The sequence below is a fragment of the Mustelus asterias genome, chromosome 11, assembly GCF_964213995.1.
Source record: "Mustelus asterias chromosome 11, sMusAst1.hap1.1, whole genome shotgun sequence".
Taxonomy (NCBI): domain Eukaryota; kingdom Metazoa; phylum Chordata; class Chondrichthyes; order Carcharhiniformes; family Triakidae; genus Mustelus; species Mustelus asterias.
The window spans coordinates 55599953-55614859 of record NC_135811.1 but is presented as its reverse complement, the minus strand read 5'-3'; the positions used below and the strand labels follow the sequence as shown (position 1 = coordinate 55614859).

At 47.8% G+C, this 14907-nt stretch overlaps 1 protein-coding gene across 1 annotated transcript in view; it reads left to right on the top strand.

Moving 5' to 3' along the window:
* ank3b (ankyrin 3b) overlaps nt 1-14907 on the top strand; it is a 310337-nt gene that overhangs the window by 279568 nt on the left and 15862 nt on the right. Inside the window, exons 29-31 of the mRNA XM_078222927.1 lie at nt 397-540; nt 8947-9607; nt 14456-14882. Coding sequence (XP_078079053.1) covers nt 397-540; nt 8947-9607; nt 14456-14882 — 1232 coding nt within the window. The remainder of the gene's footprint in view (nt 1-396; nt 541-8946; nt 9608-14455; nt 14883-14907) is intronic.

Sequence of the window (14907 nt, the reverse complement as noted above, 5' to 3'; positions counted from 1 at the left end):
CTCTCTCCCCCCCCGCTCCCTCTCTCCCCCCCCGCTCCCTCTCTCTCCCCCCCGCTCACTCTCTCCCCCCGCTCACTCTCTCGCCCCCCCCCCTCTCCATGGTTTTGCTGTCATGAGTGTCCTTTATCAGAACACCAGCACACTCCGTTTGAAATGCTGGTCAATCGGGGCCTTCTGGAAGTGTCTCCTGCTGGAGTGAAAGTCTAATTTCTTTGAAGAGAACACTCGCAGTATGGCCCCTGTGGGAAGGTAAGTATACTGACAGACTCTTTACCAGGTGGACATGCTGCTGTTAAGGATGAGTTTAGTCCTGTTAACTCATTGAAAAGCAGTTCTGCACCTGATTGGGTGTTTTGGATCATGATGCAAGGCCAATGTATTTTTTTCTTTCTGCAGCTGATGTCTTAAGCAAAGTCCTCAAAAAGATTAACCGAATGGACATTGTGACCTTACTAGAAGGCCCAATATTCGACTACGGTAACGTGTCTGGCACAAGAAGTTTTGCTGACGATAGCTGTGTCTTCTTGGATCAATCGGACGGTAACTTCACTATCTTTTCTCTCCTGTTTGAGGGATGGTTCAGGTAAAGAGCTGGTAAACCCACTGATCATGTACCGCATTGCTCCTTGGTGATGGTCCCAACTTCAAAATAGACGCCAAGATAAAGATAGCATGAAAACCCCAGCGCTGCTTAGAACAAGACATTATTGATAGTGAAGCTTGCTCTGATTGGAATTTGTTACTGGGTGTCTACATGCTCTAGTGTAGATCTCAGAACATTAAGCTGTTGGTGCAGCGCTTCCTGCTCACAGGATGTAACAGAGGTTATAATACGGAGGACACACGTTTCCACTTGTTCAATTGATAGAACAGGAAGTAGCGTGGACGCTCCAATCTCCGCACCTCCGTTCTTTGTATACATTCCAAGCGTGCAGAGCTCTGATCAGAAAGCACCAAGATTTAATCCTGATTTCAGTTGTAATCTGTTAATAAGTGTACAATGCCGGTGCCCTTACCTTTCCGGCCTTCGTTTCTGCTGTTTCAGTTTTCTTCCGGTTGTTTTGCACAGATCCAACATCTCGGCCGTAGCTTCTTCTTCTGCACTCTGCCACTCGTCCTCTCTGAACCTGCCCGGCACCCTTCTCCTGTGCCAAGATCCGACCGTCTCTGCTGCTCTCTCTGCTGACCTTGGGAAGCTCTGCTGATTGTGTTCCTCTTTGCTAATGAGTAAATTGGATTTAATTTATTGTGCACCTCCGAAACCCATTCTCGTCCTTCCTGTTCCCCAACTTTTATATTGGCCCCTTCATGTTGAGACACAGCTTTGATTGTGTGATTATTATTTCTTTGTTTACAAACAATGCCGATCATTCAAATCATTTATTCTCTTTTTTCTTTATAATCAATGTGCTTATCTGTGCGATTGTGACCAAGTTCACCAAAATCTCCTCTAGTTGCAGTCAGCGTGGTCAATAAAATCTAATGCTTCTGAACTATTCTCATAGTAACATCCCTTTGCACCTTCCCCCTTTTCTCGCTGTCAGTTCTTCACCTTCCCCCTTGTCTCGCTGTCGGTTTCTCATTGTTTCCAATTGTACTAGAAGTTTGTAGTGTTATATTTTGTGCATGCTTTGCAAATCTGAGGACTTATCCAAAATGTTGGGTGAAAGGCCAAGGTGAATGATGGGCCATGTTAGTTTAAAAGGGTTTCTGGAGTGGATGCGCAGTTATTCATAGGACAGTGTTAACCATGGGCATTGGAATGTGTACGGATACCTGGGCATCGGAATGTGTACACATACCTGGGCATTGGAAACTAGATGTTATGTACAGAATAAATATCTCCAATTGCCTCCATTTAAACATTGTGTGAAGGGTTTGAGTAAAATGTGGCAGTAATTTGCCAACAATAATAACAGGGCATCATCTTTAACAGAGAGAAAATGTTCCAGCACCCTTCACAGAAAGCTAATCAGGGAAAGATTGATGCCAAGCCAAAGATTTGTTCATCGGGATGGTGATTAAGAAAAGGAAGGTCTCAAAAGCTGAGGGAGAGATGGAAAGGTTTAGAGAAAGAATTCCGGACCATTGGGTCTAGGTGGTTGAAAGCTTGGCTGCCAGTGGTGGGGTGAAGGGTGTGGGGTATCAAAGGGCGACGTTGGAGATCAGGAAGGTGGAGGGACATGGATTAGTGCTTCAGTGTTAACCCCAGGCACGTCACGTTAAAATTTCCCCGCCCGTCACCAATCTGCCATTTTCAGTATGCAAACCAAAATTCGGGTTATTCTGTCCCATACAGTTTGACCAGCCAATGAAAAGCAGGGAGGCACTAGTCACTGGACAGCTGGTGAGCTGCACTGAGGAGAAAGGTGAAAAGGGCAGGTGTAAACTGGACAGGATTGATGTGACACCGGGCTAATGCAGAGGCTGGGCTAATGCAGAGGCTGGGCTAATGCAGAGGCTGGGCTAATGCAGAGGCTGGGCTAATGCAGAGGCTGGGCTAATGCAGAGGCTGGGCTAATGCAGAGGCTGGGCTAATGCAGAGGCTGGGCTAATGCAGAGGCTGGGCTAATGCAGAGGCTGGGCTAATGCAGAGGCTGGGCTAACAGTTCTGCAGGTCAGCATCTGGGACACTCTTCTGCAAGGACTGCCAGTGGTTGATTGGCCATGCTAAATTGTCCTTTGGTGTCGGGGGATTAACAGAGTAAATGTGTGGGGTTATGGGGATGGGGCCTGGGTGGGATTGTTGTTGGTGCAGGCTCGATGGGCCGAATGGCCTCCCCCTGCACTGTAGGGTATTCTATGACTGACAGAGATGAAGCACGCAACATGTGGCTCATAGAACATAGAACATTACAGCGCAGAACAGGCCCTTCGGCCCACGATGTTGCACCGACCAGTTAAAAAAAAACTGTGACCCTCCAACCTAAACCAATTTCTTTTCGTCCATGAACCTATCTACGGATCTCTTAAACGCCCCCAAACTAGGCGCATTTACTACTGATGCTGGCAGGGCATTCCAATCCCTCACCACCCTCTGGGTAAAGAACCTACCCCTGACATCGGTTCTATAACTACCCCCCCTCAATTTAAAGCCATGCCCCCTCGTGCTGGATTTCTCCATCAGAGGAAAAAGGCTATCACTATCCACCCTATCTAAACCTCTAATCATCTTATATGTTTCAATAAGATCCCCTCTTAGCCGCCGCCTTTCCAGCGAAAACAATCCCAAATCCCTCAGCCTCTCCTCATAGGATCTCCCCTCCATACCAGGCAACATCCTGGTAAACCTCCTCTGCACCCTCTCCAAAGCCTCCACATCCTTCCTGTAATGTGGGGACCAGAACTGCACACAGTACTCCAAGTGCGGCCGCACCAGAGTTGTGTACAGTTGCAACATAACGCTACGACTCCTAAATTCAATCCCCCTACCAATAAACGCCAAGACACCATATGCCTTCTTAACAACCTTATCTACTTGATTCCCAACTTTCAGGGATCTATGCACACATACACCTAGATCCCTCTGCTCCTCCACACTATTCAAAGTCCTCCCGTTAGCCCTATACTCAACACATCTGTTATTCCTACCAAAGTGAATTACCTCACACTTCTCCGCATTAAACTCCATCCGCCACCTCTCGGCCCAACTTTGCAACCTGTCTAAGTCTTCCTGCAAACTACGACACCCTTCCTCACTGTCTACCACACCACCGACTTTGGTGTCATCAGCAAATTTGCTAATCCACCCAACTATACCCTCATCCAGATCATTAATAAATATTACAAACAGCAGTGGCCCCAAAACAGATCCCTGAGGTACACCACTTGTAACCGCACTCCATGATGAATATTTACTATCAACCACCACCCTCTGTTTCCTATCCGCTAGCCAATTCCTGATCCAATTTCCTAGATCACCCCCAATCCCATACATCTGCATTTTCTGCAGAAGCCTACCATGGTGAACCTTATCAAACGCCTTACTAAAATCCATATATACCACGTCCACTGCCTTGCCCCCATCCACCTCCTTGGTCACTTTCTCAAAAAACTCAATAAGGTTAGTAAGGCACGACCTACCTGCCACAAAACCATGCTGACTATCACCTATCAATTCATTACTCTCCAAATAACTATAAATCCTATCCCTTATAATTTTTTCCAACATCTTGCCGACAACAGAAGTGAGACTCACCGGTCTATAATTCCCGGGGAAGTCTCTGTTCCCCTTCTTAAACAATGGGACAACATTCGCTAACCTCCAATCTTCTGGTACTATACCAGAGGCCAACGACGACCTGAAGATCAGAGCCAGAGGCTCTGCAATCACTTCTCTTGCCTCCCAGAGAATCCTTGGATAAATCCCATCCGGACCAGGGGATTTATCTATTTTCAGACCCTCCAGAATATCCTGCACATCCTCCTTATCAACTGTAATACTGTCTATTCTACTCCCTTGCAACCCAGTGTCCTCCTCAGCTATATTCATGTCCCCTTGCGTGAACACCGAAGAGAAATATTGGTTCAATGCTTCACCAATCTCCTCCGGTTCCACACATAACTTCCCTCTGCCATCTATAACTGGCCCTAAACTTGCCCTAACCAACCTTCTGTTCTTGACATACCTATAGAACGCCTTAGGATTCTCTTTAACCCTATCCGCCAAAGTCTTCTCATGTCCCCTTTTAGCCCTTCTAAGCTCGCTCTTCAACTCCCTCTTAGCCAATCTAAAGCTTTCTAGTGCACTACCCGAGTGCTCACGTCTCATCCGAACATAAGCCTCCTTTTTCTTTTTAACCAACAAAGAAACTTTTTTGGTGCACCACGGTTCCCTAGCCCTACCAATTCCTCCTTGCCTGACAGGGACATACCTATCACAGACTCGCAGTAGCTGCTCCTTGAAAAAACTCCACATGTCGGACGTTCCCAGTCCCTGTAATCTCCTAGTCCAACCTATGTTTCCTAATTCTCTCCTAATAGCCTCATAATTACCCTTCCCCCAGCTAAAACCACTGGCCCGAGGTTCATGCCTATCCCTTTCCATCACTAAGGTGAACGTAACCGAATTGTGGTCACTATCACCAAAATGCACACCAACTTCCAAGTCTAGCACCTGGTCTGGCTCATTTCCCAGCACCAGATCCAATATAGCCTCACCTCTAGTTGGCCTGTCTACATACTGAGTCAAAAAACCTTCCTGCACGCTTTGAACAAAAACTGACCCCTCTAACGAGCTAGAGCTATAACAATTCCAGTCAATATTAGTCAAGTTAAAATCCCCCATAACAATTGCCCTATTACTTTCACTCCTAAGCAGGATTGACTCCGCAATCCTTTCCTCAACCTCTCTAGAACTTTTAGGAGGTCTATAAAAGACTCCCAACAGGGTGACCTCTCCTCTCCTATTTCTAATCTCCGCCCATACTACCTCAACAGATAAGTCCTCATCAAATCTCCTCTCTGACACTGTGATACAATCTCTGACCAATAATGCTACCCCTCCCCCTCTTCTACCTCCTTCCCTACTTCGACTAAAACATTTGAACCCCGGGACCTGCAGCATCCATTCCTGCCCCTGCTCTATCCATGTCTCTGAAATAGCCACAACATCGAAGTCCCAGGTACTGATCCACGCTGCAAGTTCACCCACTTTATTGCGAATACTCCTGGCATTGAAGTATACACATTTCAAACCCTGCTCCACCCCACCTCTGCAATGCCGTGCATTGCAGTCCCCATCCATGCATCCCTCACTTTCAGCCCCACTACTCAGGATCCCTCCCCCCCCCCGAATCAGTTTAAACCTCCTTGCATGGCCTTAGCAAATTTACCCCCCAGGATATTGGTCCCCTTCTGATTAAGGTGTAGACCATCCTTCTCATAGAGGTCACACCTTCCCCAGTACGAGCCCCAATTGCTTAAGTACCTGAACCCCTCCCTCCTGCACCATCCCCTCAGCCATGAATTCAAACCTTCCCTCTCCCTATTCCTCTCTAAACTATCCCGTGGTACAGGCAAGAGTCCAGAGATAACCACTCTGTCAGTCTTGGCCTTTAGTTTCCACCCCAACTCCATAAATCCCTGCCTAATATCCCCTTCCCCTATCCTCCCTATGTCGTGTGTCCCCACATGTACAATAACTTGTGGTTTATCTCCCTCCCCCCTAAGAGTCCTGAATACCCTGTCAGACACATCCCGGACCCCAGCCCCTGGTAGGCAACACACCAACCCTGAGTCCCTACCTTTAGTTCCGACCCTCCTATCTGTCCCCTTAATTGTGGAGTCCCCAATCACAAGGCCCAGTCTTTTACAGCCCCTAACCACCTGAGCTTTCTCACTCGGCTCACCCCCAGAGATCTGCTCTCTATGCTCAGTTGATTCCTCCTCAACTGTAGCCTCCAGCACCGAAAACCTATTATGGAGGGGAACCGCCCCAGGGGATTGTCTTCCCGATTGCTTCTTACCCCTCCTCCTGGCATTGACCCAAGCCTCATTTCTAGGAGTTACTATTTCTCTATAACTCCTATCAACTTCCACCTCCGCCTCCCGAATTATGCGGAGTTCCTCTACCTCCCCCTCCAGCTCCTTTACACGCTCCTCCAGAAGCTGCAATCTAATGCACTTCTTACAACTAAAATCTCCTGAAACACTACTGGATTTCCTCACCACATACATCCCACAGGAGATGCAGCATACTGCCTGAACTGCCATCCCTGAAGCCATTACCAGCAAGAAAAAAAGAAAACAAAAAAAAAAAAACTTCCCCACACTTCCCCAACTGTCACTCTCCACTGCAGCCCGAGCAGCACTCCCTCACTGAGACACCAACTGTCACTCTCCACTGCAGCCCGAGCAGCACTCCCTCACTGAGACACCAACTGTCACTCTCCACTGCAGCCCGAGCAGCACTCATGGCCACACTCACACTCACATGGGAGGGGGGCGGCACCGAGCATGAAAAAAGATGTCCCATCAGCCAAACACAATGTGGGCGTGGCTCACAGGCAAGGCCCATGAGGTCTCTGCAGCTGTCACCAGTGCCATCCTGAACCAAGCCAGGAACTTGAAAATTGGCTTAGAGATTGATTGGCAGTACAGTGAGGATGTTAGCCAGGGGAAAGCACTGCAACATCACCGTCAAACACTGTCCTCAGGCACATCTCTGCTGCCACGAATGAGGTAGCTTGGACTGGAACAAGACCTCTGTGTAGCAGAGTGGTGGAAATTGAGGGTTTGCCTCCCATCGCAGTTACTCTTGTTGGTCCTGTTGCACTGAGTCTCTTGCTGCAAGGCAGAATACTTCTAGCAGCTGCCCTTTAAATGAAGACTCCACCTTTTTCAGTTGGCCCATCCAGAAGCAGCCAATCCATTAGATCAATCTGAATGCACCAATGAATTTGTGATGCAGTGTGGCAGTATTTATGGGTGGCACAGTGGTTAGCATGGCTGCCTCACAGCACCAGGGACCCGTGTTCAATTCCGGCCTCGGGTCACTGTCTGTTTGCACGCTCTCCCCGTGTCCATGTGGGTTTCCTCCCTCACTACAAAGATGTGCAAATTCGGTGGATTGGCCCTGCTAAATTATTCCTTAGTGTCAGGGGAACTAGCAGGGTTAATTCGTGGGGTTACAGGAATAGGGTCTGGGTAAGATTGTTGGTGCAGGCTTGATGGGCCGAATGACCTCCTTCTCCACTGTTAGGATTCTATGATTATAAAAGTCTGAGCTGCCATGGGAACTAACCTGGTGGACAGATTAAGCACTCAATAGAAAATTCAACATTTTTTTAACAGCCAGATAATTGGAACTTCCCATGGGGTTACCCACTTTTGCACATTTGACTCCAACATTAAACTTAGCATTTCTTTTCCCACTATCTCTTTGTTCACCATTACTGTACCAATAACTCATAACACATTAAAAAAAATTCTTGATCCAAAATCAGAATGGAGAAACAGATTTTTCTGTTTCAAATCCCACCATGGCAGCTGATGGAATTTAAATTCAGTTAGTAAGTCTGGAATTAAAAGCTAGTCTCATGACTGTGAAACCATTGTTGATTGTTGTAAAAACCCATCTGATTCACTGGGAAATCACAAAAAATCTTCCGTCCTTACCTGGTCTGGCCTAAATCTGACATGGAGACCAGTAGCAATGTGGTTGACTCTTAACTGTCCTCTGAAATGGCCCAGCAAGCCACTCAGTTCACTTAGGGATGGGCGACAAATGCTGGCCTTACCAACGGCGCCTACATCCTATTAATTTTTTTATTTAAAAAGAAGTTTCTGCATTGAATCCTGAAGAATACATAATAGTCACCTTCAGATTAATTTATTTAGGTGGTGAGGCTTTGGGAAAATAGAAACTATAAAGACAACAAAAAGCAGCATTGATTCATACAACATTGTGGGGAGCCAAACCAGTATGCGGCAGGCCACGGGAGGGGTCTCACACCTCGGGGCTCTTGTATTACCTGAACCTTTGCATTGATGAGCACCCAAGGGGCCGTCTGACTGACCTTTCACTCCATTTGTACAGCGAGCCAGGCAAAGCAGAATGAACATGGCCTCTCATTCATCGGCGAATGGAAAATGTCCAATCATTTGTGAAGCAGTTTTTAATTACGCCTGCCATGGTATTCATTTCAAGGAATCACGCTACCAGATTGGATGAATTATTTTATAAACTCAAACCTCATTGAATGGGATTTCTCTCCCTCTGCAAAGAAACCAATTTGAAAGAGTAGGGTGGTTGATTGTAATGAATCAGTGTGATCAAAGTGCCATATGGCTTTTAGATTAGTCACCCATTGATCCATTGTGTAGTTCACAGTAATGTTTATCCATCTACATTGAGTAGTTTCATGCTGCCATTGCCTGTTACATTCCTGCCATGTGTTAGTGCATGTTGTCTGTAGCTTGTGCCATTGTGTTTTACTCACTCAGGTTACCCCTCCATCCACTCGGAGCTGCTGACACCAGCTGGATTGCGCTATTTACCTCCCACCCCCCTCCGAAGTGACGATTATTTTAGTAATTTTTCTAGTGTAGGATCATCCCCCACAAGCCCCCACGAGCCTGCCCTGTCTCCAATACTGGCTGCCAAGGAAACGTCACTCGAAGCTGTTGACACTGAAGAGGTCGCTGCAGGGCAGGGCCAGGCGAATGAGCCACTGGGCACCGAGTCTGAGCCTGGTCTCCAGGTCACAGAGGACAGCACCGACCGCCTTGCTCAGCCTTCCAGTAAAATCCAGCCAGAGGAGCACAATCAGTCACTGGAGGAGGAAAACGCAGGCGGACAAAGGGCATCTCCTCACCAAGCTCAGCAAGAGGATAGAGGCGGTGTGTCTGACACTGAGGAGCTCGGAGAGTTCAAAGTAAAAGCCCCAGAGGTTGCTGAACCAGGGCGAGGGTCCGAAGGTTCAGATGATGATGAGGACGTGACAGAGGAAGAAGTTCCGAGTCATCGTCACCATGTTCCAAATTCCCAGAGAGAATTTTTTACAGTTCCAGGTTGGCACAGTGACGCATCCAGTGTTGAAGTGGAACCACCAACTCCAAGAAGTTGCAACTTAAGCATTGATAATCTGGATGAAGATAACGGCAAGTAAGTGGGATATTCGATGTTCTTAAAGATACTGGGGTGTATTGAGATGGGAACTGATGGGGTGTATTGAGATGGGAACTGAATGAAGCATTGTGTGAGCACACTGTTCTCCCAGCCTTTCAACCCAAGATCGAGCCTAAAGAAAGAAAGATTTGCATTTAGTCACACCTGTTTATGACCTCGGAGCATCTCCGAGTGCTTTACAGCAAATGACATACTTTTGATTTGTACTTTTAATGTAGAAAACAGATTAGCCAATAATTTATGCAAAGCAAACTCCCACAAAGCAACGTCGTTCACGGAATATAAATATTTGCCGGGAGCCCAGAGAGACTTCCCTGCCCTTTTTTGAAATAGGACCCTTTGTACCGACCTGAGGGTGCAGACTGGGCCTCAGTTTAAAGTCTCATCTGAAAGGTGGTATCGCTGACAATGTAGCACTCCCTCAGTACCACACTGAATCTCATGGTCAAATCTTTGGCCTGAGACATAAAGCCACAACCTTCTGATTTGGAAGGGAGAGTGCTTCTGCCTGATTCCTTTCTTTTCTGCACTTGCTGTGAACCAAATTCAAATAGTATTTGTCCAGTTCCTGCAGGGTGGGTGGGAGCCAAGGGTGCAAACACAGAACATGATGTCTTGGCAAAAGGGCCATAAAAGGACTGCTGTTGTGAGAGTTGAGAATGTCACGTTGGATGGGCTGAATGGTTTCCTTCCCTGCCTTTGTGACTCCATGGGCCGGTTTTACCATTTTCATTCTAAGTGCTGAATCTGGGCGCAATTCAGATCCGACTTGGAAATCTGCTTTTAGGTGCCCCGATACGCACTTAGCCTGAAAAAAAAATCGCGGGTCTGAATTGCGCTGTGGGCGGGGCTTATCGCGCCCGAAACGCTTGGAGCTCTGAACTGCGCATGCGCAGTTAAAAAAAAAATTGAAAATCGGGCCGCTGTCACATTGCTCCCGGGCCACAAAAAGCGGATAAAGTGGCCCGGAATCGTTGGTCCCCACAGACATTAGCCCCACCCCTACAACATGACTTTCCCCCTTATGCACCCACCCCCCCCGCTACCCAGACCGATCGCGACCCTCTGCCCCCTTTCGCCCCGCCACCGATCGTCTGCAGAGTGGCAGCAGACGCCCCTGCCCTCGCCTCCCCCCCCCCACCCAGAGATCCATCTGGCCTCTCCCCTCCCCCCCCACCCCCCACCCCACCCAGAGATCGATCTGGCCTCCCTCCCAGTATATTTCACATACTCACAGCCGAGCCCTTTGACAGTTTCACTCATTAAGTGCACGTGCACTATTATAGCTGTGGAATCCGTTCTCTCTGCTGCCTGTACTTGCAAAATCCACCCAGGTGCCCCCCACCCCCAGACAACGATCAGGCCTCCCTCACCCCCATCCACCAGAGATACATCTGACCCCCCCCACCAGAACATGATCAGGCCTCCCTTCTCCCGCCCCGCCCCCCCCTCCCTCACCAGAAAATGATCTGGCCTGCCACCCCCCCCCCCCCCCCCCCCCCCACCGTTCTGAGTCAGAGAACTGTTGGAAGCTCTGAACTTACCTCTTTAGCAGCTGGAGCGCCCGAAACAGACCTTTGCCGAGCAGGTCTGTTTCGTGCCGAATCTGGACACGCGAACGCGGTGGTAAAGGGGGAAATGCTGGTAAAGTTGGGCGGGCAGTTCATTAATTCAATTGAAATGCATTTAAATCGCCGTTGCACCCGTTTCGGGCACGAAGTGGATCGCGGCCATTTTCGGGCCTCAGTAAAGTGGGCATCTGCGCAGACGCGGATCACGCCAATGGCCTCACGCCCGACTTTACCACGTTTTCGCACCCGAAATGGGCGCGATGCAATGGTAAAATCGGGCCCCGTGACTACTCGATCGGGCCAATAGAAGAATCTGTTTTCTTCTGAGATTGTGACTGTGGCTAATTTTTCCAGCATGGTTGAGGAATGCCCTTTAGTCTTGTCCTTCTCACCTGTATGCATCCCCTCCATTCACCCCCCCCTCCCCCGCCCCTTCTCCCTGAGTCCCCCAGTGATAATGTGCTGAGTCTTTTACACCTGACCATGCCATTCCTGATCCCTGGGGGTGTTTCACGCAGATACTAGGAGTGACTGCAACAGAGAGTTTTCTATTCCCTATCACAGGCTTACACTGCACATACCGCAGGTTCAGTGTCGTCCTGAAAAGGGGTGTTTGACGGAGGTTTGTAGGTAATACAGTCAGGGCACGTTGATATAGTTCAACTCTCATTTGAAAAGTCAGAAATCCTGGCCTTATATTTACATGTGACAATAATAAATCAATTCAAATCAAGAAAATAAAACAGAAGGTTGGGCAGTCTGTGAAGCAGAGAGTTGGGTTGGTGGGACTGTGGGGATAGGTTCCCTACAATACAGGCTGAGGAACTTGGAGACACAACACACAGGGGCTTCAGTGCCATCAGTGGTGGGAGGATGTAATTACAGTGTGATACCTTGACACGATAAACACACACATGGGATTTTAATTTTAAAACATTACGGATCTATATGCGGGATGGCACAGTGGTTAGCACTGCTGCCTCACAGCGCCAGGGACCTGGGTTCAATTCCCGGCTTGGGTCACTGCCTGTGTCGAGTTTGCACATTCTCCCCGTGTCTGCGTGGGTTTCCTCCGGATGCTCCGGTTTCCCCCCCACAGTCCGAAAGACATGTTGGTTAGGGTGCATTGGCCGTGCTAAATTCTCCCTCAGTGTACCCGAACAGGTGCCGGAGTGTGGCGACTCGGGGATTTTCACAGTAACTTCATTGCAGTGTTAATGTAAGCTTACTTGTGACACTAATAAATAAACTTTAAAAATGTTTGCCCGTGAGAGCATGTCTTGAGCAAGTCACTGGTTAACAACCCTCAGCCCACATATACTGGTCTAGTCGGAAGAATGAGCCACCTCAGCAAGACACAGAAGGGTTGTCTACCCCATACCAACCAGAGGAGGGGACAATATCACTGACAGGAACAAAGTACAGTAAGAAGTCTCACAACACCAGGTTAAAGTCCAACAGGTTTATTTGGCAGCACAAGCTTTCGGAGTCTCAAGCTCCTTCATCAGGTGAGTGAGGTGTTGTGTTCACAAACGGGGCATATAAAGACACAAACTCAATTTACAAGATAACGGTTGGAATGCGAGTCTTTTACAGGTGATCAAGTCTTAAAGGTACAGATAATGTGAGTGGAGAGACGGTTAAGCACAGGTTAAAGAGATGTGTATTGTCTCCAGCCGGGACAGGTAGTGAGATTTTGCAAGCCCAGGCAAGTCGTGGGGGTTACAGATAGTGTGACATGAACCCAAGATCCCGGTTGAGGCCGTCCTCGTGTGCGGAACTTGGCTGGATAAAAGTTCTACACACAATACACATCTCTTTAACCTGTGCTTGGCCCTCTCTCCACTCACATTGTCTGCACCTTTAAGACTTGATTACCTGTAAAGACTCGCATTCCAACCATTATTTTGTAAATTGAGTTTGTGTCTTTATATGCCCTGTTTGTGAACACAAGTCCCACTCACCTGATGAAGGAGCTTGAGACTCCGAAAGCTTGTGCTGCCAAATAAACCTGTTGGATTTTAACCTGGTGTTGTGAGACTTCTTACTGTGCTTACCCCAGTCCAACGCCGGCATCTCCACATCAGGAACAAAGTACTCAATGTTATGGTCTTTATTTGACGGGGCAGGGAGTGGGGTGGGGGGGGAGATATCCTTTGAATTGGTTAGCTGCTGATATCTGTCACAATGAGCGACGGGTGGATCCACAGGCTGCAGTGCACGCAGCCTATAAGGTGCATTATATGCTTTAGTGCATCCAGGACCAGGGTTACAATGGGTCGGCAATCGGGCGGGCTGACCTTTGCACCCTAATTACTTGTATGTGTTTCTCTTACTGAAAACTCAGAAATATCAACTCGTTCAATTTTCCACTGCTTCCTCATTTGTACCCAGAAGCATGTTGCCATGGTTACAGAATACAAGAATTGTCTATTGCACATGGAAAGTTTTGTATATTGGGTGTGTATTGGAAATTGTAAGGAATGCAATACTGTAATGGTCACATTACTGGACGAGTTATCCAGAGAACACCTGTCCAAGTCTTGCCTGGCAGTTGGAGAATTCGGATTCAGCATTTAAAGATTCTGGAAATGAAAAGGCTGGTATGAATAACAGTAACACTATCATAAAAACTTGACTGATTCACGACTGCCCTTAAAGGAAGAAGCCAGCCATCCTTGTCTGGTCTGGCCTCTGCGATTCCAGTCCCACAGTAAAGTGATTGACACCTAACTGCCTTCTGAAGGGACCTAACAAATTGTATTAAATTGGTAGCATTTTTTTTTTTAAGTTTATTTATTCGTCACAAGTAGGCTTACATTCACACTGCAATGAAGTTACTGTGAAAACCCCTTAGTCTCTACACTCCGGCGACTGTTCGGGTACACTGAGGGAGAATTTAGCACGGCCAATGCACCTAACCGGCACGTCTTTCAGACTGTGGGAGGAAACCGGAGCACCCGGAGGAAACCCACACAGACACGGGGAGAAGGTGTAAACTCCACAGACAGTGACCCAAGCATATGTCGTGATTCAATGAGAACACTCAGTATTGTCTCTTCTGCGAAACTAGCAAGGGTATTAAGTGTTTATCTTAACAATGAGGCCCATAACCCAAGGGCTTTAAAAAAAACATCAGTGAAGACTTAATGCCTGCCATTAGGAATCTAGAATTTAAGAAACAAGAGTTATCTAATATGCTGCACTGTTCCATGCCTGAAGGACACTTTGTCATTATTTTCATATCTTGCAGTCTCCAAGAACAGCGAATGAAGAATGATCTTGCTGGGTCTGTGATGTTTCATTTGAAAGGACAGGTTGTGAAGCCTGAGGAGAATGGGGACCATGATGTACATAGGTTGGAACGTCAAAGAGAGTCGAGCCATGCAACGGTGGGGCCTTTGATTCAAGAGGCGGCCGATGATGTGCCTGTCCCATCACATGATAGAAAAACGCTGAATGGAAAGGTGCAGAAACGTTCGGTGCTAATCACGGAACAGGCAGAGTCCATGACGGAACTGCAGAAAGACCTGGCGGACACAAGGAGGCCGGGTTCCGAGGAGCACGGAGGCCCTCTGCTCACCAGCGAGAAGAAGACAAGTTGGGTTACATCAGAGGTCATTAAATCGGGATCAAACTTCAGGGACGATGGCTCCCTACCAGCAGAACACAAAGCTCAGGTAATGTAACTTTCATTCCCGGGAA